General features: G+C 43.3%; 2 protein-coding genes across 11 annotated transcripts in view; one reads left to right on the top strand and one right to left on the bottom strand.

Moving 5' to 3' along the window:
- Positions 1 to 2,063, bottom strand: part of zbtb49 (zinc finger and BTB domain containing 49) — a 37,940-nt gene extending 35,877 nt beyond the window's left edge. The window contains exons 1-2 of one of the 4 annotated variants that reach the window (XM_068040227.1): positions 1,894 to 2,058; positions 1,512 to 1,761 (exon numbers count right to left, since the gene is read on the bottom strand). The gene's annotated coding sequence lies outside the window, so the exon portion shown is untranslated. Of the gene's footprint in view, positions 1 to 1,463; positions 1,762 to 1,893 lie in introns of all 4 variants that reach the window. The other 3 variants (XM_068040217.1, XM_068040207.1, XM_068040237.1) reach the window with 3 other exon arrangements.
- The window catches only part of lyar (Ly1 antibody reactive homolog (mouse)), a 34,529-nt gene continuing 8,617 nt past the window's right edge, over positions 1,613 to 27,524 (top strand). For 3 of the 7 annotated variants that reach the window (XM_068040249.1, XM_068040308.1, XM_068040298.1), the window contains exons 1-7: positions 2,061 to 2,143; positions 4,976 to 5,144; positions 6,022 to 6,136; positions 17,164 to 17,271; positions 18,469 to 18,552; positions 21,486 to 21,885; positions 27,214 to 27,291. In XM_068040249.1, the coding sequence (XP_067896350.1) occupies positions 5,023 to 5,144; positions 6,022 to 6,136; positions 17,164 to 17,271; positions 18,469 to 18,552; positions 21,486 to 21,885; positions 27,214 to 27,291 (907 nt within the window). In that variant the 5' untranslated portion in view covers positions 2,061 to 2,143; positions 4,976 to 5,022. Of the gene's footprint in view, positions 2,144 to 4,975; positions 5,145 to 6,021; positions 6,137 to 17,163; positions 17,272 to 18,468; positions 18,553 to 21,485; positions 21,886 to 27,213; positions 27,292 to 27,524 lie in introns of all 7 variants that reach the window. The other 4 variants (XM_068040279.1, XM_068040260.1, XM_068040270.1 and 1 more) reach the window with 4 other exon arrangements.

Consider the following 27,524-nt stretch of genomic DNA (forward strand, 5'->3'; position numbering starts at 1 on the left):
GAGAACTTTGTCAGAGGAAAAGCAGCAATGCTCCTGATTGACTACATTAATGATTTATAAGAAATACTGTAAGGAATACCACATTCCTGAAGGCTCCAAAATTGAAAATTACAACAAAAAAATTGCAAATTATTTTCAAAATAAGCAGCATGTGGAATAAGATAAACTGGATGATACAGTTAGTTCCATTAGTCCCTGAGATTAGATCTTGAAATCCATCCCAGATGGGTGAGGTTAAAGTTTCTCTCTACTGTTAAGGTGCTGAGTAAAATGAACTTTAAAAATTTCATTGGCTCCCATGGAGTTTACAAACAAAAACAAGAAATGCTGGAATCACTCAGCAGGCCTGGCAGCATCTGTGGAAAGAGAAGCAGAGTTAACGTTTCGGGTCAGTGACCCTTCTTCGGAGGTTCCGAAGAAGGGTCACTGACCCGAAACGTTAACTCTGCTTCTCTTTCCACAGATGCTGCCAGACCTGCTGAGTGATTCCAGCATTTCTTGTTTTTATTTCAGATTTCCAGCATCCGCAGTATTTTGCTTTTATTTTAGAGTTTACAAACAAAGCTGATGTAGGAGATGGAAATGTCACACGAGTGCATACGACTGCGGAGGTGGTTGCTCTAGCTGCCTGCCTCTGTTCTGCAGCTTTGACCATGTCCATGTGACTCTGGTGTCTGCCGATTATCTTGAGGTCTTCCACAGCCTGTGACAGGTCTGCCATTCACCCACCTAGACACATCTTTTGTTTCTTTACTTGTCCCATTATCACTCCCTTCAGCCCTGCACCATCAACCCTTTTGTCATTTAATCTCTCCTGCCTTCCACCCAATCATAGGCCTTCCCTTTTGTTCTTTTCCCCATCCGTCCCCTTTCACTTGCTTAAAGCCGTCTCTAACTTTGCACAGTTCTGAGTATTTCCAGCATTTCCTGTTTGTATTACGTTAATTCTGTTCCTCTCTCCACAGATGCTGCCTGACCTGTTGAGTTTTTCCAGCATTTCCTGTTTTAGTACATTCCGTAACAAAAAAGTTCTGCTGGATGAATCAAAATAATGTTTAATTGCCATTATTATTAGTGGTGACAGATGGAACAGATCCAGGCTTGTTAGTATGATATGTTAAGTAACTCGGTAGAAGGGACTGATGTAAATATGCATCAGGGTGACTGAACCAACCATGCGGTAGTTAGGAATGATCTTGTGTCTGTACTGGAAGCTTGTTTGGTACACTGTATTTCTCAACAATGAAAAGATAAATAAATAAATTAAAAATAACTTTCTTAATCACATCCAACAAGATGTACAAATTCTGACTGCATATACGCGAAACATTTCAAAATTAGGATTAATTTCACGAAGTGACTGAAAATAGCGAAGACTGGAACATTTAACCAGGCAACGTTATAGAAAACAAACCATTGCGTCTTTAAAATTAAATTTTAAATATAATTGTAAAAAATTTTACATTCCGCTTTCCTTCCAAATAGGTTTTCATTCTGCAGCACATTCTCACCCTCAATCATACTCCATCCTTTCCCTCTGCTATCACCGCCAAACCCGAATAGAGGTTTTCCCTGATTCGGTTTCCAAGACAACAGTTCCTGAAAGGGACTCGGGGCCTAAATGCAGCCGCAGTGAAGAGCACGAAATAGCTGGATGGCGAAACACGAAACCCGAGCAGCGATCGAACCAACTGATCCTGTGGCGCCTCCAAACGTTTTCCTTGGTTACTAGGTCACTGCAAAAGGAGCTGCCTCCCCGCCCTTTTAAAGAGAAACATATCGCAGTTTAGGACTGGGTGGTGACAGTCCACAGCAGTTGTACAAACAATTGGAACCAGACCCGGACCGGGCCGCGTTCCATTCCCGGGCAAGGTTCCGAAGCGGCGTCTTTACCTAATTGTTTACGGATTCCGCTTCCCCTTCTCGCCCGTCCTCTCTGGCATCTCCATTTCCTTCTTCTTCCCACTTTATAGTCAACTCCAGCAGAGCCGGCGACCCGGAACCCTGGCAAGGGAGCAGGAGGAAAGGGAAGGAGCAGAGCGTTGTACCTTTTTCCGGTACTGCACGTGTGAGTTCGGGCTGTGAGATTCTGGAGGTGAAGCAGCGGCTGGTGTGTGTGTGTGAGGAAATTACTGTGAATGTTGTAAGTGCGCATTGATGTACTGGAGCTCTGAGCAGAGTTGAACCATAACTTGCAATTCATTCCGTTTAAGAAAGTCGCTTACTTTTGTAATATTGATTATTGGAGTTGTCTGCTTCCTTGTTGCTGTGGTTTAAATTACACAAGATGTTTTAGCCGTTGTAGTTTATTCTTCAGATTGAATGGGGCCTCGGTTTAACGTCTCATTGGAAAGTTGGCACTTACAACAATGCAGCGCTCTCAGTACTGTACTGTCAGCCTGGATTGTGTGTTCAAGAATGTTCCCTCTCTTTCTTTTGCCAAGTTTTATTGTGTTTTTCTTCCTTTTGTCTTATATTGAAACTTGCAGAAAAGTGACTTGGGAGTGTCTTTTTCTCTAAATTAATCATTTTATTTGACTGTAATTTCTAAAGAAAGATTTGCATTTATATAGCACCTTTCACAACCTTTGCACATCCCAAAGTGCTTTGCAGCCAATTAAATATTTTTGAAGTACAGTCACTGATGGGAATATGGCAGCCAGAATATGCACAACAGTGTTGGCCAGGAGACTGGTGATACCTCTCCTGCTCTTCCAAATAGTGCCTTGGGATCTTTTAGGCCCTGAGAAGGCAGTCAGGGCCTCGGTTTAGCGCTTCTGATGCAGCAGTCCATCAGTACTGCGTGTGTCATCTGGATTGTGTGCTCGAGTCTCTGGAGTGGGGCTTGAGCCCATAACCTCTGACTGAGGCAATATGCTGTATAGTGTCAAATTTGGTCTCTTAGTGTAATGGTGGGAGACCGATTCATATTCCTGCATTTGATGGAACTTTCTCATCACTCGCCACCCCCACTAATCTCATTGCAAGTTAGCTTCAAACTGGCGTACCCTCAACAAAAATCCTCTTGGCTTCATTGTCAGTAACTTAACTTCCACTCCTGTGTCCTGTCAATTACGTGATGTTATTTACTGCCAACCTACTTAAAAAATAAATATTGTAAAGACCAACGCTATCATCTTCGGTCCTTGCTACAAACTCCATTCCCTAACCATGACTCCATCCCTCTCCCTGGTCTCTCTGAGGCTGTACATTAGACTTTTGCAAACCTGGCATCCTATTGACCGTGAGCAGAGTTTTGGGCCTCATATTCACTCCATTACCAATACCACCTACTTTCACCAGCGTAACATTACTCATATCTGCTCCTACCTTAGCTCATCTGTTGCTGAAACCGCATACCTTTGTCATCTCTAGACGTGACTATTCCTTTGCACTTCTGGCCAGCCTCCCATGTTTTACCGTTTCTAAACTTGAACTACCCCGATCCTAACTCGCACCAAGTCCTGTTTAAACATCTCCTGTGCTCTTTGACCTGCATTGGCTCCTGGTCCAGTAACTCTTCGATTTTTGAAATCTCTGTAGGGAAAGCAAGTTGTGAGCAGGACACAGAGCCTGCAAAGGGATCTAGATAGGTCCAGTGAGTGGGCAAAAATTTGGCAGATGGAGTGTAATGCGGGAAAATGTGAGGTTATTCACTTTGGTAGGAGGAATAGAAAGGCAAAATGTTATTTAAATGGAGAGAGACTACAGAATGCTATCGTACTGAGAGATCTGGGTGTCCTCGTACATGAACCGCAAAAAGTTAGCATGCAGGAATAGCAAGTAATTAGGAAGGCAAATGAAATGTTGGCCTTTATTGCAAGGGGGGTGGAGCATAAAAGTAAGGAAGTCTTGCTACAGCTTACAGGGCGTTGGTGAGACCACATCTAGAGTACTTGCAATGGAGGCAGTTCAGAGAAGGTTTACTAGACTGATTCCTGGGATGAAGGGGTTGTCTTGTGAGGAAAGGTTGAGCAGGTTGGGCCTATACCCATTGGAGTTTAGAAGAATGGGAGGTGATCTTATTGAAACATAATATTCTGAGGAGGTTTGATGGTAGATGTTGAGAGGATGTTTACCCTCGTGGGGAATCTAGAACAGGGGGCACAGTTTTAGAATAAGTGGTCTCCCATTTAAGACGGAGGTGGGGAAGAATTTCTCCTGAGGGTAGTTAATCTTTGGAATTCTGTACCCTAGAGAGCAGTGGAGGCTGGGTCATTGAATACTTTCGAGGCTGAGTTAGACTGATATTTGATTTAATGGGGAGTCAAGGGTTATGGAGGTGAGGAAACTGGAGTTGAGGCCACGATCAGATCAGCCATGATCTTATTTAATGGTGGAGCATGCGTGAGGGGCCGAATGGCTTATTCTGTTCCTATTTTTTATGCTCTTATCATCCAGTTAATAGTGAGCAATGCCATGGAAGATCTGCCTATATGTTTCTCTCTCATTTCCCTAAAATGGGTGTTTTTTCTTCTGACAAAGGCATTACTTTGTGGTATATGAGAAGTTGGGTGCTTGTATCAGGTGTGGGGTGCCAAAGCTTGCAAATGCTGGGATCAGCTGTGGACTTAAACCTGCCACACGATTAGCTGCACTGCAGTTAATCCTAATGGTGAAGTTTATAATACTAAAGGCAACCCTAAAATAGTCCAGACTGATTGTTCTTCCTCCAGCATTACATTGAGCATTCAATAGGCTTACAGCACAGTAGCATTTGAAAAAAAATCAAGCCTCAGCTTCTTCAGGATTGAAACATAAAGACTCTGTAATGATTTTGAAATCTGACTGATGAGAAATCTGGACAAAAGTGTGAATGAAAAGGTTTATCTGAGGAATGCAATTATCCATTATAGCCCCAACAAATATCCTAAAACCAACTGTACAAATAAGATAAAATCTGCACAAGTAAAGCTATATTGGAACCAATTGTTCTTTTATATCTCAAAAATGTGTATATTTATTCCTGGCACAGGCTTTGCTTTGTGGTGTGTGAGGAGAAGGTGCCTAGAATAAAATAAAATGGTGGTCTTCATCTGTAATGGATGTGGAGAGTCTGTCAAGAAAGCCCAAGTGGAAAAACATTTTAATATCTGTCGGAACAGTCTGTGTTTGTCGTGTATTGATTGTGGCAAGGACTTTTGGTAAGCATTTGACATACGGTTGTACAAAATGTTTGCTTTTGCATGTATATTGTATTCTATCTGAACTTAAATTGTTTTTAAAAGTATTTCTTTTAACTTACTTTTTTGGGTTTCCCTGCACCACTCATCAAACATCCTGTACAGAGATTGGGCACCGTGCTTCCAGGTTTCTGCCTAAGTTGCTGATCACTAAGAAATACGTGAGAGTGCTGTTGAAAATGCTTGCTGTTTATCTCGTCTTCTCTGAGGGAGCACCTAGCTACCTTTTTAGCTGCTGTCCATTACAGTGCAGCTGAGATTATGAACTCTCATTGGTGCAATAGTTCAATGGGTTCTGATGCAATTTCTCACCACCTTCTATGTCAAAATAGCTTTTTCGCCTGACATTGCTGGCTTGCTATCTTTAGTGACAAAATGACTCCAAAAAGTTAACAAAAAAATACTTTTTGAAATTTACAGCATTTAAATGTACTAGATGAAAAGCTAATGTGGAAAATTTTTGCCTAATCATATTTTGTATAACAAATTGTGCTGGTTTTACTGTGATTGTCATCATTAGAGATAGTCTGTCGCAATCACATTATTTCTGTGACTCTCAACTTTAATTGGTTGCTTCCACTAGTACTCTGTTGATGTTTAATGAGTTTGTGGAATAGTTAAATGGATAGCACTGCATACAGTTCAGTGCTCTATCATAGTATGTAGAGCAGAACTATTAAACCTTTGCAGTTAGTTTTGAAGAACACGTTTTAGGATTTTGCTGTGGGTTATTAGCTTCATTCAACAAAATATGCAACAGAAACACTCCTAAATTCTATATGCTAGATGAAGTATGAGTTTACGTTTCCTTCTAATAGAGGACTGTTAATGTTTATAGGGGAGAGGATTACAAGACCCATACTAAATGCATTAGTGAAGATCAGAAGTATGGTGGTAAAGGATTTGAAGCCAAGGCCAAAAAGGGAGATGTGAAACAACAACAGTGGGTACAGGTAAATAAGTCATATATGTATGTTACTTTTATTGTGCTTCTAGGGACTCAAAAGGCTACAGTAGTTCATTACTGTTTAAAAAGTTTTTCAACTGTTGTGTGCTGCTCAACTTTTCTAATTGAATCTCACCCACCTTTTTATATTAATCGTAGTTGTGTGGAAGATTCTACGTAAGTTGTTGGATACTTTTTTTTTATTACATCAGTGAATAAGATCACTCATGGCCAACAGGTCCTAAGTGAGTTATTTGGAATTTCATGAATGGAATAAGCAAGCATTCAAGAACTTATCGTGCAGCATTCTGATAAAAATGTACATGTTTGACTTCAGAAGTAAAAACAAGAAATGATGAAAAACACAGTATATTTGTTGGCCTCTTTAAAGAGAAAAACATAAGAACATAAATAGGAGCAGGAGTAGACCATTCAGCCCTTTGAGCCTGCTCTGCCTTTCAATTAGATCATGGCTGATCTTCTTCAACATTTTCCTGCACTATCCCATATCCCTTGAAGTTTTTAATATGTAGAAATCTCTCAATCTCGGTTTTGAACTTCCTCAGCGACTGAGCCTCCACAGCCCTCTGGGGCAGAGAATTCCAAAGATTCATCACTCTGAGTGAAGAAATTCCTCCTCATCTCAGTCCTAAATGGCTTGCCCCTTACCCTGAGCCTGTGTCCCCTAGTTCTAGACTCCCCAGCCAGGGGAAACATCCTTCCTGCAGCTGCCCTGTTGAGCCCTGTAAGAATTTTGCATGCTTGAATGAGATCACCTTTCATTTTTCTAAACTCCAAAGAATAAAGGCCCAGTCAATGTCACCTTTCCTCAGACAATCTCTCCATCCCAGGAATTAGTTTGCTGAACCTTTTGTTGCATTCCCTCTATAGCAAGTATATTTTTCCTTAGGTAAGGAGACTAAAACTGTGCACAATACTCCAGGTGTGGTCTCACCAAGGCCCAATATAATTGCAGTAAGACATCTTTACTCCTATACTCATATCCTCTTGTAATAAAGGATAACATACCATTTGCCTTCTTAATTGGTTGCTGTACCTGCATGTTGGCTTTCAGTGACTCATGAATAAGGACACCCAAGTCCCTTTGAAGGTCAAGAATTCCCAGTCTCTCACCATTTAAGAAATACTCTGTATATCTGTTTTTCCTGCCAAAATGGATAACCTCCCATTTCTCCACATTGTATTCCATCTGCCACATTTTTGCCCACTCGCTTACCCTCTCCAAATCCGCTTGAAGTGTCTTTGCATCCTTCTCGCAACTCACACTTCCACCTAGTTTTATGTCACCATCAAACTTGGAAATATTAGATTTGGTCCCCACATCCAAACCATTGATATAGATTGTGAATAGCTGGGGCCCAACCACTGATACTTGCAGTACCCCACTAGTTACAGCCTGCCAACCTGAAAATGACCCATTTATTCCTACTCTCTGTTTTCTGTCCGTTATCCAGTTCTCAATCCCTGCCAATATATTTCCCCTCAAAAGACCAATTATTATGTTTTGAGTGTGTGCAGTTTGTGTAACTTTGTTTAAAATGGATTTAAATCTTATAGTAGTTGGATTCTGGTACAGTAGGGTTTAAACCAAAGCCCCGCCTGCCCCCTCAGGTGGATTTAAAATATCCTGTGGCATTATTTGAAGAAGAGCAGTGAGTTCTCCTGGCTAACATTTACCCCTCAACCAGGATCACTACAACAGGGTATTTGGTCATTTATTTCACTGCTGACTTTGTATTCAAATTGACTGCTGTTTCCTAAATTATATTAGTAACTGCCTTTCAAAACTACTTCATTGACTCTAAAGTGCTTTGGGGCATTGTGGGATTGGAAAAGGTACTAATCAAAGACAAGTTTGTTCTTAATTGCTGTTTTGTCCACTGATTAAATTTATTTGCTGTCCTGAGTCTCTGACACTCAGGAAGTTAGGTCCACTTGGGTTGTCTTGTGCAAAATTATTTCACATACGTTACATATGGAATTTATGGAAACTTAAAGGCAGAAGAATGTGTAAATAGTGGGTCAGGGGAAGGTGCAAAGGAACAGGATCTCTGTGTACAACAAAAGGAAGAGAAGGAGGATCAAACAAATTTAAAAGGGCTGAACGTGTAGTAGAAGCTAAATTAAAACAGAAAATGCAAGCAAAACGTGGTGCATCCATCAGCTGCATGTAGAGAAAAAGAACGGACACAACCACCCTGCATTGGAAGCCTCTGTCTCTGTCTGCATCACTGTCTGTCTCTGATCTATCTTGTTTTCTATTGCTCAGTTTATAGGTCATTTAATACATTAACTCCCACTCTGATGAAGAGCTATGCCTGAAACATTAGCATTCTTCCTCTCTTTACAAGTACTTGCTGAGCATTTTGTCTTTTTGTTTCACTCCCAATCTGCTTCTGGTGTATAAATTGGTTCTCTTTCCACCCCTCGTCCTAACCCTGCCTCTTTCTTTTCAGTTTCTTTCTTTACAGTTTTTCCAACCGTATCTGTTTAGTTCTCGACTTTTTGCCTGATGAAGTGTACATACACAAATCTTATAACCCTGTCTTCTCTCTTTACAGATGCTAACTGGAATGCTATTTGTTTCCAGCTTTTTCTGGATGGATTTGATTTGTATTTTTTCATTTTATGTTACTACCACACATCCAGTAGTTGCCACTGATCATAGAGTTGTGGTCAGAAATTTTTCTTGTAAGGAATTATTTCATCATTACACCTGTAGCATGGATATTCAATGCACCATGAAAAACAATTGTACTGCCTATTGCATTGTGTGTTGTTCTGACTGATTTGAAAATAGGGTTTGATACCTACAGCCATATATAACTGTAGGTCATTATTTATTTGCCCGCACAGTGATTAATGTTAGTCTTATAGAGCTACAGTTGATGACCATGTCTGTGCGAGTGATGTTTTTCTAATGTGTTGTTCTGTAAAATGATTTGAACCATGATCCAGGAAAGAAAACATACACAACAGCGTCACTTTGTATGTGATATGAAGCATATAATGTCCCAGATTCTTGCCTTTGCTGTTATGACAAGAAGAACAAAGAACAGTACAGCACAGGAACAGGCTATTTGGCCCTCCAAGCCTGCACCGATCTTGATGCCTGCCGAAACTAAAACCTTCTGCACTTCCAGGGACTGTATCCCTCTATTCCCATCCTATTCATATATTTGTCAAGATTTCTCTTAAACGCCGCTATCGTGCCTGCTTCCACCACCTCCCCCGGCAGCAAGTTCCAGGCACTCACCACCCTCTGTGTAAAGAACTTGCCTCACACATCCCCTCTAAACTTTGCCCCACTCGCCTTAAACCTATGTCCCCTAGTAACTGACTTCCACCCTGGGAAAAAGCTTCTGACTATCCACTCTGTCCATGCCGCTCATAACTTTGTAAACCTCTATCATGTCACCCCTCCACCTCCGTCGTTCCAGTGAAAACAATCCGAGTTTATCCAACCTCTCCTCATAGCTAATGCCCTCCAGACCAGGCAACATCCTGGTAAACCTCTTCTGTACCCTCTCCAAAGCCTCCACGTCCTTCTGGTAGTGTGGCGACCAGAATTGCACGCAATATTCCAAGTGTGGCCTAACTAAAGTTCTGTACAGCTGCAGCATGACTTGCCAATTTTTATACTCTGTGCCCCGACCGATGAAGGCAAGCATGCCGTATACCTTCTTGAATACCTTATCAACCTGCGTTGCCACTTTCAGTGACCTGTGGACCTGTACGCCTAGATCTCTCTGCCTGTCAATACTGCTAAGGGTTCTGCCATTTACTGTATACTTCCCACCTGCATTAGACCTTCCAAAATGCATTACCTCACATTTGTCCGGATTAAACTCCATCTGCCATTTCTCCGCCCAAGTCTTCAACCGATCTATATCCTGCTGTATCCTCTGACAATCCACTATCCGCAATTCCACCAACCTTTGTGTCGTCCGCAAACTTACTAATCAGACCAGCTACATTTTCCTCCAAATCATTTATATATACTACAAACAGCAAAGGTCCCAGCACTGATCCCTGCGGAACACCACTAGACGCATCCCTCCATTCAGAAAACCACCCTTCCACTGCTACCCTCTGTCTTCTATGACCGAGCCAGTTCTGTATCCATCTTGCCAGCTCACCTCTGATCCCGTGTGACTTAACTTTTTGTACCAGTCTGCCATGAGTGACCTTGTCAAAGGCTTTACTGAATTCCAAATAAATAACATCCACTGCCCTTCCTTCATCAATCATCTTCGTCACTTCCTCAAAAAACTCAATCAAATTAGTGAGACACGACCTCCCCTTCACAAAACCATGCTGCCTCTCGCTAATAAGTTCAATTGTTTCCAATTGGTAGTAAATCATATCCCGAAGAATCCTCTCTAATAATTTCCCTACCACTGACGTAAGGCTCACTGCCCTATAATTTCCTGGATTATCCTTGCTACCCTTCTTAAACAAAGGAACAACATTGGCTATTCTCCAGTCCTCTGGGACCTCACCTGTAGCCAATGAGGATGCAAAGATTTCTGTCAAGGCCCCAGCAATTTCTTCCCTTGCCTCCCTCAGTATTCTGGGGTAGATCCCATCAGGCCCTGGGGACTTATCTACCTTAATGCTTTGCAAGACACCCAACACCACCTCCTTTTTGATAATGAGATGACTGAGACTATCTACACTCCCTTCCCTTGGCTCATCATCCACCAAGTCCTTCTCTTTGGTGAATACTGATGCAAAGTACTCATTTAGTACCTTGCCCATTTCCTCTGGCTCCACACATAGATTCCCTTCTCTGTCCTTGAGTGGGCCAACCCTTTCACTAGTTATCCTCTTGCTCTTTATATACGTATAAAAAGCCTTGGGATTTTCCTTAATCCTGTTTGCCAATGACTTTTCATTACCCCTTTTAGGCCTCCTGACTCCTTGCTTCAGTTCCTTCCTACTTTCTTTATATTCCTCAAGGGATTCGTCTGTTCCTAGCCTTCCAGCCCTTACGAATGCTTCCTTTTGTTTTTTGACTAGGCTCACAATATCCCGTGTTATCCAAGGTTCCCAAAACTTGCCAAACTTATCCTTCTTCCTCACAGGAACATGCTGGTCCTGGATTCTAATCAACTGACGTTTGAAAGACTCCCACATGTCAGATGTTAATTTACCCTCAAACAGCCACCCCCAATCTAAATTCTTCAGTTCCTGCCTAATATTGTTATAATTAGCCTTCCCCCAATTTAGCACCTTCACCCGAGGACTACTCTTATCCTTATCCACAAGTACCTTAAAACTTATGGAATTATGGTCACTGTTCCCGAAATGCTCCCCTACTGAAACTCAGACAATTTTTAGTGTGCACAAGGTTTCCTGTTCTTGAAGGAGCAATAATACCGGACTGAATTTGAGAGATTTTCAACTTTATTGAGTCATATAAGAACGCTTTGAAGGATGGACTAGAACCATGGGCTTTAAGTTGTTTGCAGCATAACTGCAACTGGTGTGAAACTTATAAACTTCAAATAGTTCTGTGGGCATCCTGAGTAGAGTCATTCGTGCATGTTATGCACGAATGTCTGGAGCTCAGCTTTGTGTGAGTACTAAGTGGCGCAAGCTGATATTGTACTTCTGCCTCTTCACACTGCTTTAGATGCAGGTATCAAACTAGTGGCAGTAGTATAAAGAAAACATAAGGGTTACATTTTGTCATGGACTGTTTACTGCAGTTTATATTTGTAATATTTGCCACAGTTGATTTGTAACAGAGCAGGGGTGGGCAAACAATGGGCCCGCAGGCCACATCCGGCCTGTTGGAGCTTTTCATCTGACCCTCGGACTGCATTGCTTAAACTAAAGCATCATGTCTGAATACTGACTCAATTAATTGATTCTCGAAGGTAATATGAAATGTTTTTGCCATGTATTGTCAGTACATTTTGACTGATTCAGATAAGCCAAGTACCGGACACGGCATTTTGTACATTCCGAATACCAGAGTGCTCGATCACGTGTGCCCGCGTTTCTGTTCCCGTTCCAGGCCCTCTTATAAATGCTGATGACTTCCTAGTATTTTCTTGGAGGACTGTTCGAATCATGCAACATCCCTCCCAAATGTTATGTGCTCTGAATCGCCAGCTAGGATTTTCACTTTTTTTATTCATTCATGGGATGTGGACGTCACTGGCTAGGCCAGCATTTATTGCCCATCCCTAATTGCCCTTGAGAAGATGATGGTGAGCTGCCTTCTTGAACCGCTGCAGTCCATTTGGGGTAGGGAGACCCACAGTGCTGTTAGGAAGGGAGTTCCAGGATTTTGATCCAGCGACAGTGAAGGAACGGCGATATAGTTCCAAGTCAGGATGGTGTGTAACTTGGAGGGGAACTTGCAGGTGGTGGTGTTCCCATGTATTTGCTGCCCTTGTCCTTCTAGTTGTTTAGTTTAGTTTTAGTTTAGAGATACAGCACTGAAACAGGCCCTTCGGCCCACCGAGTCTGTGCCGACCATCAACCACCCATTTATACTAATCCTACACTAATTCCATATTCCTAACACATCCCCACCTGTCCCTATATTTCCCTACCACCTACCTATACTAGGGGCAATTTATAATGGCCAATTTACCTATCAACCTGCAAGTCTTTGGCATGTGGGAGGAAACCGGAGCACCCGGAGGAAACCCACGCAGACACAGGGAGAACTTGCAAACTCCACACAGGCAGTACCCAGAATTGAACCCGGGTCACTGGAGCTGTGAGGCTGCGGGTTTGGAAGGTGCTGTCTAAGGAGCCTTGGTGCATTGCTGCAGTGCATATTGTAGATGGTACACACTGCTGTTACTGTGCGTCGGTGGTGGAGAGGGTGAATGTTTGTAGATGGTGTGCCAATCAAGCGGGCTGCTTTGTCCTGGATGGTGTCGAGCTTCTTGAGGGTTGTTGGAGCTGCACCCATCCAGGCAAGTGGAGAGTATTCCATCACACTCCTGACTTGTGCCTTGTAGATGGTGGACAGGCCTTGGGGAGTCAGGAGGTGAGTTACTCGCCTCAGGATTCCTAGCCTCTGACCTGCTCTTGGAGCCACAGTATGTATATGACTACTCCAGTTCAGTTTCTGGTCAATGGTAGCCCCTAGGATGTTGATAGTGGGGGATTCAGCGATGGTAATGCCATTGAATGTCAAGGGGAGATGGTTTGATCCTCTCTTGTTGGAGATGGTCATTGCCTGGCACTTGTGTGGCGCGAATGTTACTTGCCACTTATCAGCCGAAGCCTGGATGTTGTCCAGGTCTTGCTGCATTTCTACACGGACTGCTTCAGTATCTGAGGAGTCATGAATGGTGCTGAACATTGTGCAATCATCAGCGAACATCCCCATTTCTGACCTTATGATTGAAGGAAGGTCATTGATGAAGCAGCTGAAGATGGTTGGGCCGAGGACACTACCCTGAGGAACTCCTGCAGTGATGTCCTGGAGCTCAGATGATTGACCTCCGACAACCACAACCATCTTCCTTTGTGCTAGGTATGACTCCAGCCAGCGGAGGGTTTTCCCCCTGATTGTCATTGACCTCAGTTTTGCTCGGGCTCCTTAATGCCATAATCGATCAAATGCTGCCTTGAAATCAAGGGCAGTCACTCTCACCTCACCTCTTGAGTTCAGCTCTTTTGTCCATGTTTGAACCAAGGCTGTAATGAGGTCAGGAGCTGAGTGGCCCAGGCAGAACCCAAACTGAGCATCACTGAGCAGGTTATTGCTAAGCAAGTGCCGCTTGATGGCACTGTTGATGACACCTTCCATCACTTTACTGATGATTGAGAGTAGGCTGATGGGGCAGTAATTGGCTGGGTTGGACTTGTCCTGCTTTTTGTGTACAGGACATACCTGGGCAATTTTCCATATTGCAGGGTAGATGCCAGTGTTGTAGCTGTACTGGAACAGCTTGGCTAGGGGCGCGGCAAGTTCTGGAGCACAGGTCTTCAGTACTATTGCCGGAATATTGTCAGGGCCCATAGCCTTTGCAGTATCCAGTGCCTTCAGTCGTTTCTTGATATCACGCGGAGTGAATCGAATTGGCTGAAGTCTGGCATCTGTGATGCTGGGGACTTCAGGAGGAGGCCGAGATGGATCATCAACTCGGCACTTCTGGCTGAAGATTTTTGCAAATGCTTCAGCCTTATCTTTCGCACTGATGTGCTGGGCTCCCCCATCATTTGAGGATGGGGATATTTGTGGCGCCACCTCCTCCAGTTAGTTGTTTAATTGTCCACCACCATTCACGGCTGGATGTGGCAGGACTGCAGAGCTTGGATCTGATCCGTTGGTTATGGGATCTCTTAGCTCTGTCTTTCGCATGCTGCTTACGCAGTTTGGCATGCAAGTAGTCCTGTGTTGTAGCTTCACCAGGTTGACACCTCATTTTGAGGTATGCCTGGTGCTGCTCCTGTTGGTCTCCTGGCTTGATGGTAATGGTAGAGTGGGGGATATGCCAGGCCATGAGGATACAGATTGTGGATGAGTACAATTCTGCTGCAACTGATGGCCCACAGCGCCTCATGGATGCTCAGTTTTGCATTGCTAGATCTGTTCGAAATCTATCCCATTTAGCACGGTGATAGTGCCACACAACACGATGGACGGTTACCTCAATGTGAAGGCAGGACTTTGTCTCCACAAGTACTGTGTGGTGGTCACTCCTACCAATACTGTCATGGACAGAAGCATCTGCGGCAGGCAGATTGGTGAGGACGAGGTCAAGTATGTTTTTCCCTCGTGTTGGTTCCCCCACCACCTGCCGCAGACCCAGTCTCGCAGCCTTGTCCTTTAGGACTCAGCCAGCTCAGTCAGTAGTGCTGCTACCGAGCCACTCTTGGTGATGGACATTGAAGTCCCCCCACCCAGAGTACATTATGTGCCCTTGCCACCCTCAGTGCTTCCTCCAAGTGGTGTTCAACATGGAGGCGTAGTGAGTCATCAGCTGAGGGAGGGCGGTAGGTGGTAATCAGTAGGAGGTTACCTTGCCCATGTTTGACCTGATGCCATGAGACTTCATGGGGTCGGAGTCGATGTTGAGGATTTCCAGGGCAACTCCCTCCCCACTGCACACCACTGTGCCACCACCTCTGGTGGGTCTGTCCTACTGGTGGGACAGGACATATCCAGGGATGGTGATGGCCGTGTCTGGGACATTGTCTGTAAGGTATGATTCCGTGAGTATGACTATGTCAGGCTGTTGCTTGACTTGTTTGTGGGACAGCTCTCCCAACTTTGTCACAAGCCCCCAGATGTTATTAAGGAGGACTTTGCAGGGTCGACAGGGCTGGGTTTGCCGTTGTCGTTTCCGGTGCCTAGGTCAATGCCGGGTGGTCCGTCCGGTTTCATTCCTTTTTCTAGACTTTGTAGCGGTTAGATACAACTGAGTGGCTTGCTAGGCCATTTCAGAGGGCATGTAAGCGTTAACCACATTGCTGTGGGTCTGGAGTCACATGTAGGCCAGACCAGGTAAGGACAGCAGATTTGTTCCGAAGAAGGGTCACTGACCCGAAACGTTAACTCTGCTTCTCTTTCCACAGATGCTGCCAGACCTGCTGAGTGAATCCAGCATTTCTTGTTTTTGTTTCAGATTTCCTTCCCTAAAGGACATTCGTGAACCAGACAGGTTTTTCCAACAATTGACAATGGTTTCATGGCCAACATTAGACTAGCTTTTAATTCCAGATTTTTTTTTAAAATTAATTAAATTCAAATTGCACCTTCTGCTGTGGTGGGATTCGAACCCATGTCCCCAGAGAAATACTCTGGGTCTCTGGGTTACTAGTCCAGTGATCATACCACTACGCCACCGCCTACCCTGGTGCAAGGTCCATCGACAAGAAACACTTTTTAATTGTTCTCAGCATTAACTCTACTAATCCTTTACTTGGCCTACTACACGGCACTTACAAAGTAGTATATTGCATCTCGAGTGAAAAGGAGCTCACTTTTCAGATGCAACCCTGCAACTCCGATATTAATGATTGTCGTAAAAACCCATCTGGTTCACTGATGTCCTTTAGGGAAGGAAATCTGCCGTCCTTACCTGGTCTGGCCTACATATGACTCCAGACCCACAGCAATGTGATTGACTCTTAACTACCCTCTGAAATGGCCTAGCAAGCCACTCAGTTGTCAAGGGCAATTAGGGATGGACAACAAATGCTGGCCTTGCCAGTGATGCCCACATCCCAGGAAAAGAAAAGAAAACCTCTACCAGCAAAAGACTTGACTTCACCGTTTGCAAAAAGAGAGCTGAACCATATCAACCTTAACAGCGTCACCTACAAGCTACAGACGCAAAGCTCTGTACATATTTGCTTCCATGTTATCTTGTTTCTTGCAGTGATGTGTGGTAATGTGCTGTCTGAGGCTGCATTTGCTGCTTTCTGTTGAGAACAGGTGATTGGAGAGAGTGGAGCCACTCAGGCACCTGAACATTGCTGTTGTTGCAGCCTCGCTCACTCCCAGAATTGCAAAACAACAAACAAACTGGTGCGTGCATTTTCATGTCTGAAATGCAGCTTTGAAATATTGCTATTAACAGAGTAACGCTGCAGGATTCTTTTGATGATCTCTCAGACTGTCAGTATGTCCTGTAGCATTTGATTGTTTACACAGTGTTGATTTTAAAACAGAATTGTGTTGGTCCCTGTTTGAACATGAATTGTTCATTTCTTGAGCATTTATGGCCCACCATACAATTTTCATATCCAGATGTGGCCCTCAGGTTAAGCAGTGAATACAAAGTACGGTGATGTACTACTTATTGTTCACACTGCTTTAGATGCAGGTATCAAACCGGTGCCAGTAGAATAAAGGAAACATAACGGTTACATTTTATTATGATAGATTATTTACTGCAGTTTGTATTTGTAATATTTGCCACTTGATTATAATAGTGGGTTAGATGCATTGTGTGTAAAAGTTAATAAAGGCAGAATGCATTATTTGGGTACAGCTGCAGATGTTTAATTTAGTCTTTTTCCTGATTATAGAAAGTTCATGAAGCTATGAATGAATCAAATGTTAATCCCAAGGTGCGCGAAATTCTGGAGCAAATCGATTCTTATGATAACCTACCCAGAAAAAAAGTGAAATTTCAGGTTTGTTTTTTTTTAACTTTTCCCATTTTAATAGTAACCTGATTTTAATATTGTTACAAATTGCCCAAGATAATTTTTTAAAATTAGATTACAATTGCATAGTTCTTGTGTAGATTTTTACAGTTCATAAGACAGACAGCTCCTCTGTACTGTAAATATGGGATTTTTCAAGATGTTTAGTAAAACACTAATTCCAAAAAGCAAATAATTTTAAACAAAAACGGCCCCCTGGTTAGCTGCATGGTAAATGGTGATGCTGTATAACTATCATTCCTTATCCACGAATGTTATTTGCTGAATAACTGCGAATGTACAACGTTATGAATTATGGTTTCTTGCTTGGATGACTGGCACTTGAAATAAGGTTAAATTGGAATTTGCTCAATACAAATGTATGTGAGAAATGGAAGTCACTTTATTAACTTCTTAATTTGTAACTAGTTACTTACAGATCTTTGGCATTGCTCACAGTGTCAATATTATAGTGTTTTAATAGAGCAGGGAGTTTTGCAAATTGGAATGTCCTTGTCAGTTTCAGACTGCAGTTCACAACTGCTCAACATTTCAAGACTGTTCTGCATCTGCAACAAAATGGCACCTACATGAACCAGATGTTCTATTTTTAATGTATACACAAGGGTGTGTGTGTGTATGTTCAAATACAGGCAATCTACAAATGTTTATGTAGTTACCGTTCTGAAAGGTTTTAAGTTTTAGAACATCTCTGACTTACTACACAGCTTTATCGATTGATGTACAACTTATCAATAAAATGAAAAGAAAAACGTCAAATGCTGCAATTCAGAAATTAAAGCAAAATGCTAGATATACCCACCAAGTCAGTGAACATCTGTAAAAAGATGAGATGGATTATGATGTTTCCAATGTTTAGTCTTTCAGGTTCTGATAAAAGGTACATACCTAAAATGTGATAAGGTTTCTCTTTACAGATGTTGACTGAGTGTATATTGCCAGCATTTTATGTTTTTATTTTGAACAGTGTATCAACTTCTAAAGGTCCAAAGTTGAATTCATCAAATCATTGCTTTGTAAGTTGTCCTTGGGAAGCTTATTTCAGATACTCTTAAAATGTTTTTGAAGCCTTGATCTAATAGGAGTGATGGGTTTCAGAAACATCAGTTTATTCAGTTGAAAATGATATTACCAGATACTTGGATCTCTTCCATTGTGTTGCAGAACTGGATGAAAAACAGTTTGAAGATCTATAATGAGGCTCTACAGGAGCAGGTGTGGGAGATCTTTGCTGCTGCTATCAGCAATGTAAGTCACAACACATACAAAACTACTTTAAACTAAAACAGATTGCCCGCAATTGAAATTAGACAGAAATAGAATATCCTATGTTCTTAGATTTCCCGCATGTTGGCAAATTCCAAGATCGAGACCCATTGCAGCATGTTGTTTAGCAGGGATGTCACAGGAGTTGCTGTGAATCAATCATAGCTATTGAACAAAGATCATAACTGAATAAAATACAAATCTACATGGTAATTCCATCTAACCAGTTCAAATTTGGTATGTTGGACTGTTAGCAGTCTTTCAGTCCAGGAATATCGTAGGTTCAATCCCTGGTTAACTCAGTGTCCTTGATAAATTCAGCCAGAGTTGATGAATGGCTATAACAGAAGGACCAGATAAGGAGAAGTCTGGTATTGGAGGAACAGAGGGTGCGTATGGGGTATTGGGCAGGAAGAAAGCAAAAAGGTGGGGTAGGGGTGATGCCATGAAAAGATCTGAAAACAAGGACACGAATTTTGGAGTAGATTTGCTTGGGGTATGGAGAGCCAGTGTAGAGTTTGTAGAGGATTGGACAGATTTACGAGACTTAATGCAGCTATAGATGAAGGATTGAATTATTTTTGGTGAGACAAAGCTTGCAAAAGGTTGAGGAGGGGAGGTCAGCTAGAAGGTCATTTTAGGTATAAAGCCTCAAGATGATTTAGCAACAGAAGAAGTGAGGCACTTGGCCAATATTATGGTGTTGAAGCAAAGTCATTTTGGGACAGAGTGGGTGTGGGAGAGGAAGCTGAGCTGGGGCACAAGGGGTTTGTACCATCAGATTCCACTTTTGGAGGGTAGCCAGAGAGGTTGATGGAATCTAGACCAATGGTAGGAAAGTTCAGACAGAAGTGAAAAGGGCTGGTTTCAGTTTTGCCACTTTGAAATTGGAGGAAGCGTTTGCTTATCCAGATCTTGATAGGAAGTAAGAAATTTGAGTGTGTGGCAATAACTTGGTTTTGAAGCGCACACTGTGCTTTCAGATAATGTTTATGATTAGTGAAAAGGATGGCATCACAGATGGATCTCTGGGGTACACCTGAAGGAACTGTGAGAACAAAGGCAGGGAGGTACTGACAGTATGCTATAAATAACATGATTTTGAAAAATGTCATTCAGCAGTGAGACCTTGGTCTCCATATACACAAGTCCTTAAAGGTGATAGGCCAAGTGGATAAGGTGGTGAAAAAAGTATGTGGGTTAATTGGGTTTATAAATAGAGGTATAGAATACAAAAGCAAAGAGATTTCGCAAGAACTTTATAAATCACTAGTTAAACTTCAGTTGAAGTATTGTGGACGCTTCTGGGCACCAGACTACAGGAAAGATGTAAAGCAATTGGAAAGTTTACCGACTAGGTTTACCGGGAAGTAGGGACTTTGGTTATGAGGAGAGGTTGGAAAAGTTAGGAATATTCTCCTTGGGACAGGGAATGCTAAGGGGTGACCATGGTTTCAAGATGAGAGGTTTTGCTGGAGGAAAAAAAACTATTCCCTCTGGCAAGTGGGCCAATAACCAGAGGTCATAGATTTAAAATCATTAACAAATGGTCTAGAGGAGAAATGAGAATTTTTTTTTTACAATTGGAATGCTCTAGCTGAAAAGGTGGTGGAATCTGATTCCATGAATAATTTTAAAAGGCAATTGAACAGATGCTTGAGGATGAGGACCTTGTAGGGTTACAGACAAAAAGCAGTGGTGTGGGACTAAGCATGACTACGTTTTTCAAAGAGCCAGCACAGGCATGACGGGCTGAATGGCCTGCTTCTATGCTGTAAGTTTCTACGATTCAATGAAGACGTTGGCAACAATTTAGCACCTGTGTTGAGTCAGGTGAGAGTGGAACCTGTAGAGAGTATTGCCTCAGGTGAACTGCAGAGGGCAGATGTTGGAGGTGGTTGGAATGATCATCAGTTTCAAAGGTGACCGAAAGGTCAAAGATAGGAGATCATGGTCAAAATCACGCAGGATGTTGTCGGTGACTGACCATTTAAGCCGATATGTGGGGGCCAGTTTGGAGGGGTTCATTGTTGAGATTAATGCTGTTCTGAATGTATATAAATAATCTAGAATTGGGTAAAGGAAGTGCAGTATCTAAATTTGCAGAGATCACAATAATAGGGAGCATGGTTAACTGAAAATAGAACTAAAAACATCTTCAGGAGAATATAGACAAGTTAGATCAGACACATAGTTGCTACATGAAAATGTAAGAATACACCTAGAGAGAAATAATGTGAGGACTTAATACACTAAACATTAAAATGAGTTGAAGGGCAGAGAGACCTGAATGTAGAGGTAAATAGGAAAATCGTGAAACAATTTTTTAAAATCATTTGAGATAGTAGGTTTTATGAATCGGGCATGAAGTACAAAAACCGAGGTATTGCTAAACCTTTGCAAAGCATTGGTTAAGCCACAATTAGAAACACAAAATCAAGTTTTGTGCACCTCGTATTAGGTTATAAAGGCTATTGAAAAGATACAGAGGAGATTTATCAAATGGTACCAAAGATGAAAGGCTTTATTTACAAGGAGAGACTAGAGAAGTTGGAGCTCTTTACACCCTCTTCTTCCAGTGTAATTTTAAAATTACAGCTAGGTCATTTATGAGTGAAATCAGGAAACACTTTTTCTACCCAAAGGATAGTGGAAAACTGGAACTTGCTCCACCAAAAGGTTGTGGATGCTGGGTCATTTTGAAATTTTCAAGATTGAGATTGATGGATAAATGGTCTACTCCTGTTGCTGTGCAGTAGCGAGGTTAAGAGGAGATCTACTTTGCAACATGATAGGAGTATGCATGTGGTACAGAAAATGTAAAACCTTTGTTCAACTGTGGAACCTTGATAATTCTGTGATGTAAATTAATCCTACAGTATGATCTATAAATATATTGAATTTGTTTTACTAAGGATAAAAGCACCCAGCAACCAAAGCAGAAACACTCTCAGAATGGTGTAGGCCCATCAGAATCGGTAGAAGCAAATCAGGATCAGGCACTTGTAGCAGAAAATGAAGAGAGGAAAAAAAACAAACGGGAAAGAAAAGAAGAAAGGCAAAAGAAATCCAAAAAAGAAAAGAAACACTTAAACTCAAATGAAGATAAAAATTGTTCAAAGCATGAGCCAGATTCCAAAACAAGTCTGCTGGAAGAGAAAAAGAAGAAAAAACTTAAAAAGCAGCATAAGAAAGATGGAGTTCATATAGTAGAGGAAAATGGCGATCAAACAAAGGGTTACGAGCAACAGGACAGTGAAAATTTACATGGTAACAAGAAGAGCAAGAAGCGTAAACATATAAAATCCAGTGAAGGTAGGTAATTAGTGTTTTGGTGCTTCAGTGAAACACTTGAGAAAACCAGATGATTTGATATCAGCATTACTTGCATAGCACAATGCTGATTTTAAATTTAAAATCAGCAATGTGATTTTTAGCCTTTTTTTAAAAAAAGAAGAGGCTGCTGGAATTTCTGTTGGAATTCTTTGGTTGTTTTGAGAGAATCTCCAGGGAAATGGCTTTGAGAGTTATAAACCACAATCTTTCCAAAGGTTTCATCGAGGTTGAGGCAGAAGATTGGGAAAATTCCATGAAAATTCAGGGCCAGAGGCTGGAATTTTTCCAGCCCTGTGAAGATGACTGGGGCTTGGAAATTTAGAATGCAGCGCGTTGGGTCGGCTTCCCGACATGTTCCTGCTTCCAGGCGCTTTACCTAGAGACGAGCTCCCAGTGGTATCAGCTTCCTGCCCAGCAGCTGCAGGTAGCCAATTAATGCATTTAAAAGGGTATCTAGCCCCTAATTTTACACTTCAGTGAGATTTTATGACGGCGCATGGACCCCATGCTCTGTCAGCACTTTGGCAACTCAGCTGAGGCGACCGCATAACTGCAATCCATTGCCTATCGAAATTGACATCCAGTCAGCAGGATGATGGGAGAAGGCAGCAAGGATGACCCATTGCGTAGCTGGAGACCTGGCATTGAGAAATTGTTGTTCTGAAATGGGTGATATATCAAGTGTTGGAGGTGCTCATTTTGGTTGGCATTGCACCAGCATAGGTTACCAGGACAACTGTGCTGCACAGCCCAGTGTACTAAAGGGCACACCTGGACATGGAATGCACTTATTCAGTGACCGGGTGAACCATAGAGGAACAGCAGCAGCAGGGTGAGCAATGTATCCAGCTGCAGAGGCAGTGACAAGGGACTGGAGTCAGAAGAAGGTGCTACCCTCAATAGCGGGTATACTGGCAAAGGGTCAGCTTTATAGATCTATCAGAGCAGCAGTGCCTCCGAAGGGCATATGTCCTGTGACAGATGGTCGCGGGCATATATGTCCTTTTGGATAAGGACCTCTGGCCTCGAGGAACAGGTGGACATCCAATTCTCTTTGCAGTGAAGCTGACTGTTGTGCTGAGTTTTGAGTTTGGCTCCTGGACATATGTAGAATTCCACAGTCAGGCCCCCATAATTGCATCACAGGTAATGGGTGCCCTGTAAATGCAAGGGCACCTGACTACACTGTGTTTGTCATAGATGTAACCAGTCAGGCTTAGAAGGCTGTAGGATTTGTCTCAATGTCAAGATTCCCTCAGCGGCAGGGGGTGGTAGACTGTACCCACGTGACTGTTGAGGTGCCATTGGAGCAGCCAGGGATATTGGTTAACTTCCCTCAAACATGTAGCTCATGTACGACTACCACAAGTATGTGCAATGGCTTCTCACAGTTGCCACAATGCGTATATCCTGAGGCAGTTTCGTGTGCCTCAACTGTTCACGCCACCACATAGTCACTGTGGGTGTCTCCTGGGTGATGAGGGCTTTCTGCTAAAGGCAGGGTGTGTGACACCAGTGCGGAACCCCACAACAGAGGCACAGGAATGCTACAGCTGGGAAACTGTTGAACTGGCCATTGGCCTTCTGAAGATGTTATTCCAGTGCCTTGATTGCTCTGGGCGAGTCCTCCAATACAGCCCTTCAAGGGTCTTGTGCATTATGGTGATATGCTGCATGTTGCACAATATGGCGATGCAGTGGGGAGAGGAACTGAAACCCCATGATCGGGATGAGTGCCCAGCATTCTCAGAGGAAGAGGACGAATAGCTAGAGCAACATGTCTATGCTGAGGTGCCGCCAAACTGTCAGCAGGTACCCCTGCATGGCAGGGATGCCCGCATCGATGCAAGATTCATCTGAGAATAGGCCGTCTTGTGTTGCAGTGGTGTCATGCAGGCCTGTGTGAGACCAGAAGCAGGTGCTTTCATCAATCCTTGACCACATCCTCCTCCCTAGATGTTTTGCATACTCAGTCGCCCCACCCATGCCAGGACTTGTCCCATGATTACTTCCCTGGCTTCCAGACCGCTGCTAAGCATGTGTTTGCAATGAACCACATGACACATCGGGTTGCCAACATAAGCGCATTCATTCAAATTAAACGTATGCATTTAACAGAGGCATAATGAAATTCACCCAAGTGCGTCCCATTGTGATGCTACCACAATTTCTCTGTTCTTTTCTGTGAGTTTCTACATTGTGCTTCCCCACTGTGCTGAGGCTCGGTTCCCTGCTCTGGCACAGGAGATGGTTGTGGCCACCGTCCTCTGGGTTGCCTTGCCTGTGTAGACTCTGCCACTGACTGATATTAATGCATCTGTGCAGGGGCAGCCTTGATCATGGGGGCAGGATGCCTAGTGTGTGTCTCTGTCAGAGGAGGTGGGTGATGACCACAGACTGGGGGGTGCCTTGAGGATGCTGCCTCCCCCATTACCGATAGACATAACTCCTCTACTCTTTCAGGGCACATCTGCACATGCATGCTAACCAGGATAGCACCTGGTTGCATGTCCCTGCATCTGTGTCGTCACTGCTCGGAACGATCAATGCTGCTGAACACTGCAGTCATATTGTGGAGGCCACTGTGCTGTTCCTGCATCCGTTCTTTGGCCTGGCATATATGAGTTTCCATGAGAGTGCCACTCTTTCAATGAAAGTACTCATGTGTTCATTTGACTGAGAGATGGAGGGACTTGTGACTTGGATGAACCCCTCCTCCATCTTCTACCCAACGATGTGTACAGCCTCAGAGAGCTCTCCATTTGCTGTTCCACAAGCACCTTCTTTGTGCATGACCTCTAAGGCTCAGCATCTCAAGTGAGCTAAGCATGACTGGTACTGCTTATTTATTTATTTTATTTATTAATACAGCACTGAAACAGGCCCTTCGGCCCACCAAGTCTGTGCCGACCATCAACCACCCATTTAAACTAATCCTACATTAATCCCATATTCCTACCACATCCCCACCTTTACTCAATTCCCCTACCTCTTACCTATACTAGGGGCAATTTACAATGGCCAATTTACCTATCAACCTGCAAGTCTTTGGCTGTGGGAGGAAACCGGAGCACCCGGCGAAAACCCACGCGGTCACAGGAAGAACTTGCAAACTCCGCACAGGCAGTACCCAGAATTGAACCCGGGTCGCTGGAGCTGTGAGGCTGCGGTGCTAACCACTGCGCCACTGTTCTCCACCCTCCGATGGGGACTGCTACCAGCCTCCACTGCCTTCATCACCTGATCCTTGTGACGTGTTTCTCACCTTTGTGTTACCTATTAAACACATGACCAAAAACCCACAGAGGTGTGTGTGTCTGCACTGATGGAGGATGTGCTTGACTCCTTTGGTGCATCTGCAGAGGGCTGCTTGCCCTCTGAGACCTGTGCCATCATGTCTGCTGCTTCCTGCTCTTCCTCTGACATTGGCCCTATGGTTTAGGAAAGACATCAGTTAGTGAAGCTTGCATCTCTCAGTTGCTGCTTCTGCACACTTCTAGCTACTTTTAAAATGAGAGCGTATGGATACAAAAGTAAAAATGAGCTAGCTGCTCCAAGCCAGTGGCATGGTTCAGACATCAGGCGTTCACCGTCTCTTTGGCACACCTTCGCCTCACCTTCGGTGACTGCGTGACCTGCTGAGACTTGGTCAATCTCCAGCGCCTCCTCATCCATTGATGTGAGGACTGAGAGTAGGGGCACTTAACCCCCGGTGTACCTCCACCCCCAGATGTTGTGTATGTTCTCCTCCTGCAAGGTGAAGAACAAGTGTCATGAATGGAAAGCCCCCATCCGCACCTGAGAAGGCGTTGCGCCATGTAATGCATCTTAGACCATTAATGTCAAGGTGTGATTCCCACGTCTTCCATGGTAGGAATGATTTGATTAGTCGCGGAGGAGACCTGTGTGCATGAGTCTCAGCATTGGTGGGATTTGTTTGCGCTAAAGCATTGCAGTGCAGAGGGCTGCTGCATTTTTCAATCCTTCACGTGTGTCGCCTGTGGATTTCATGCTTCTTGCCTTCCCAGACCTTGGCAGGTCAATGAATCGCTTCCAGCACTGGATCCATGTCCTCACAACACTGAGTCTCTAAAAAAACCTCCTGTCCCACCTCCAGTTTATTTATTTATTTTATTTAGAGATACAGCACTGAAACAGGCCCTTCAGCCCACCGAGTCTGTGCCGACCATCAACCACCCATTTATACTAATCCTACATTAATCCCATATTCCTCAATTCCCCTACCACCTACCTACACTAGGGGCAATTTACAATGGCCAATCTGGCCTATCAACCTGCAAGTCTTTGGCTGTGGGAGGAAACCGGAGCACCCGGCGAAAACCCACACGGTCACAGGGAGAACTTGCAAACTCCACACAGGCAGTACCCAGAATCGAACCCGGGTCGCTGGAGCTGTGAGGCTGTGGTGCTAACCACTGCGCCACTGTGCCACAATTATGTCGACTTTGTTGTGGCAGCTGGCTTTCTCCCCTGCTATCTGGGGATCAGATATGCCCGTGGGGCCTCACCACCTTCTCCATGATCTGAAGGGCATCATCATGAAATCTTGAAGCTGCCCTTCTACACCAGCCCTGTATCCTGCTCCTGTTTCTCTCGCCCTCCACAGTCGGAAGAGGGACTGTCTGCAGCCACAGTTCAGGCTGCTAGACAGACACCCTTTAGAATTGGCTGCCTGACCTCCAGCTGGTTTTACCCAGACCCTCCTCCTGTCCCTGAATGGTTGACGAATGCAGAGGTGGCCTGTTAATTGGCCGCCTCCTGTAAGTTCGAGAGCGAGGTCAGGACCCGGAAATGGTCCCAACGCCAGAGATTTTTATAAATCAGAAAAATTCTGGTCAATGTGTCAATTTTAGATAATATCTGATAATACTGATATTTAGCAAGCACCTATCCTCTTGATCTCCATGTCTAGTTCTCTGCTGGAGTGACCTTATGGGCAAACAAGCTGTCCCCCAATTGTTTGCTAGAACCAGGGCCAGTAGTAGGGAAAGATGTGGATGGGATTGATGTATGCCTATGTTTTGAAGGATGAAAATCCTATTTGCAATATCTTGAATTTTTTTATTACTGAGACAAGTTGTACTATTTAGTAACTTTTTTTCTTTTGGAGGAGAAAAGGAATTTGTTATTTGGAATTGGGTAAATGTAGTGTAGAGGGTCTCTTTAGCCTTTAGTATTGATCTATGTGGCTTTATGGGTAAGAGTCCTAATCATGGCCGACCATTGACTTTTTATCCAAGACTAGAAACTTATGATTGACTGACAATCTTCTTGCACATTAAACAGATGAACCCAATGCTAAACAGAAGAAAGTTGAAATTGCAGAAATCAGGGAAGAGGAAGAAAATCATGAGGCCAAACAAGGTATTTATATATCTGTAATACATTAGAAATCTTTCAACTAACTGGACTTTCTGTCTGCACCACATGGCTTCCTACTTAGACTTGTTGTCAGTTGTTAACTTTTTCCCATTATTACTGTTATCAACATTTATAAATATTGTATGTATCATGTTATAATTACACAATTTGACTGCTTGGTTGCTTAGTGCCAAATTCACGAGCATTCTCAGGCTAATTATCAGAAAAAATTCTTA

Source organism: Heterodontus francisci, chromosome 1, assembly GCF_036365525.1.
Source record: "Heterodontus francisci isolate sHetFra1 chromosome 1, sHetFra1.hap1, whole genome shotgun sequence".
Classification (NCBI taxonomy): domain Eukaryota; kingdom Metazoa; phylum Chordata; class Chondrichthyes; order Heterodontiformes; family Heterodontidae; genus Heterodontus; species Heterodontus francisci.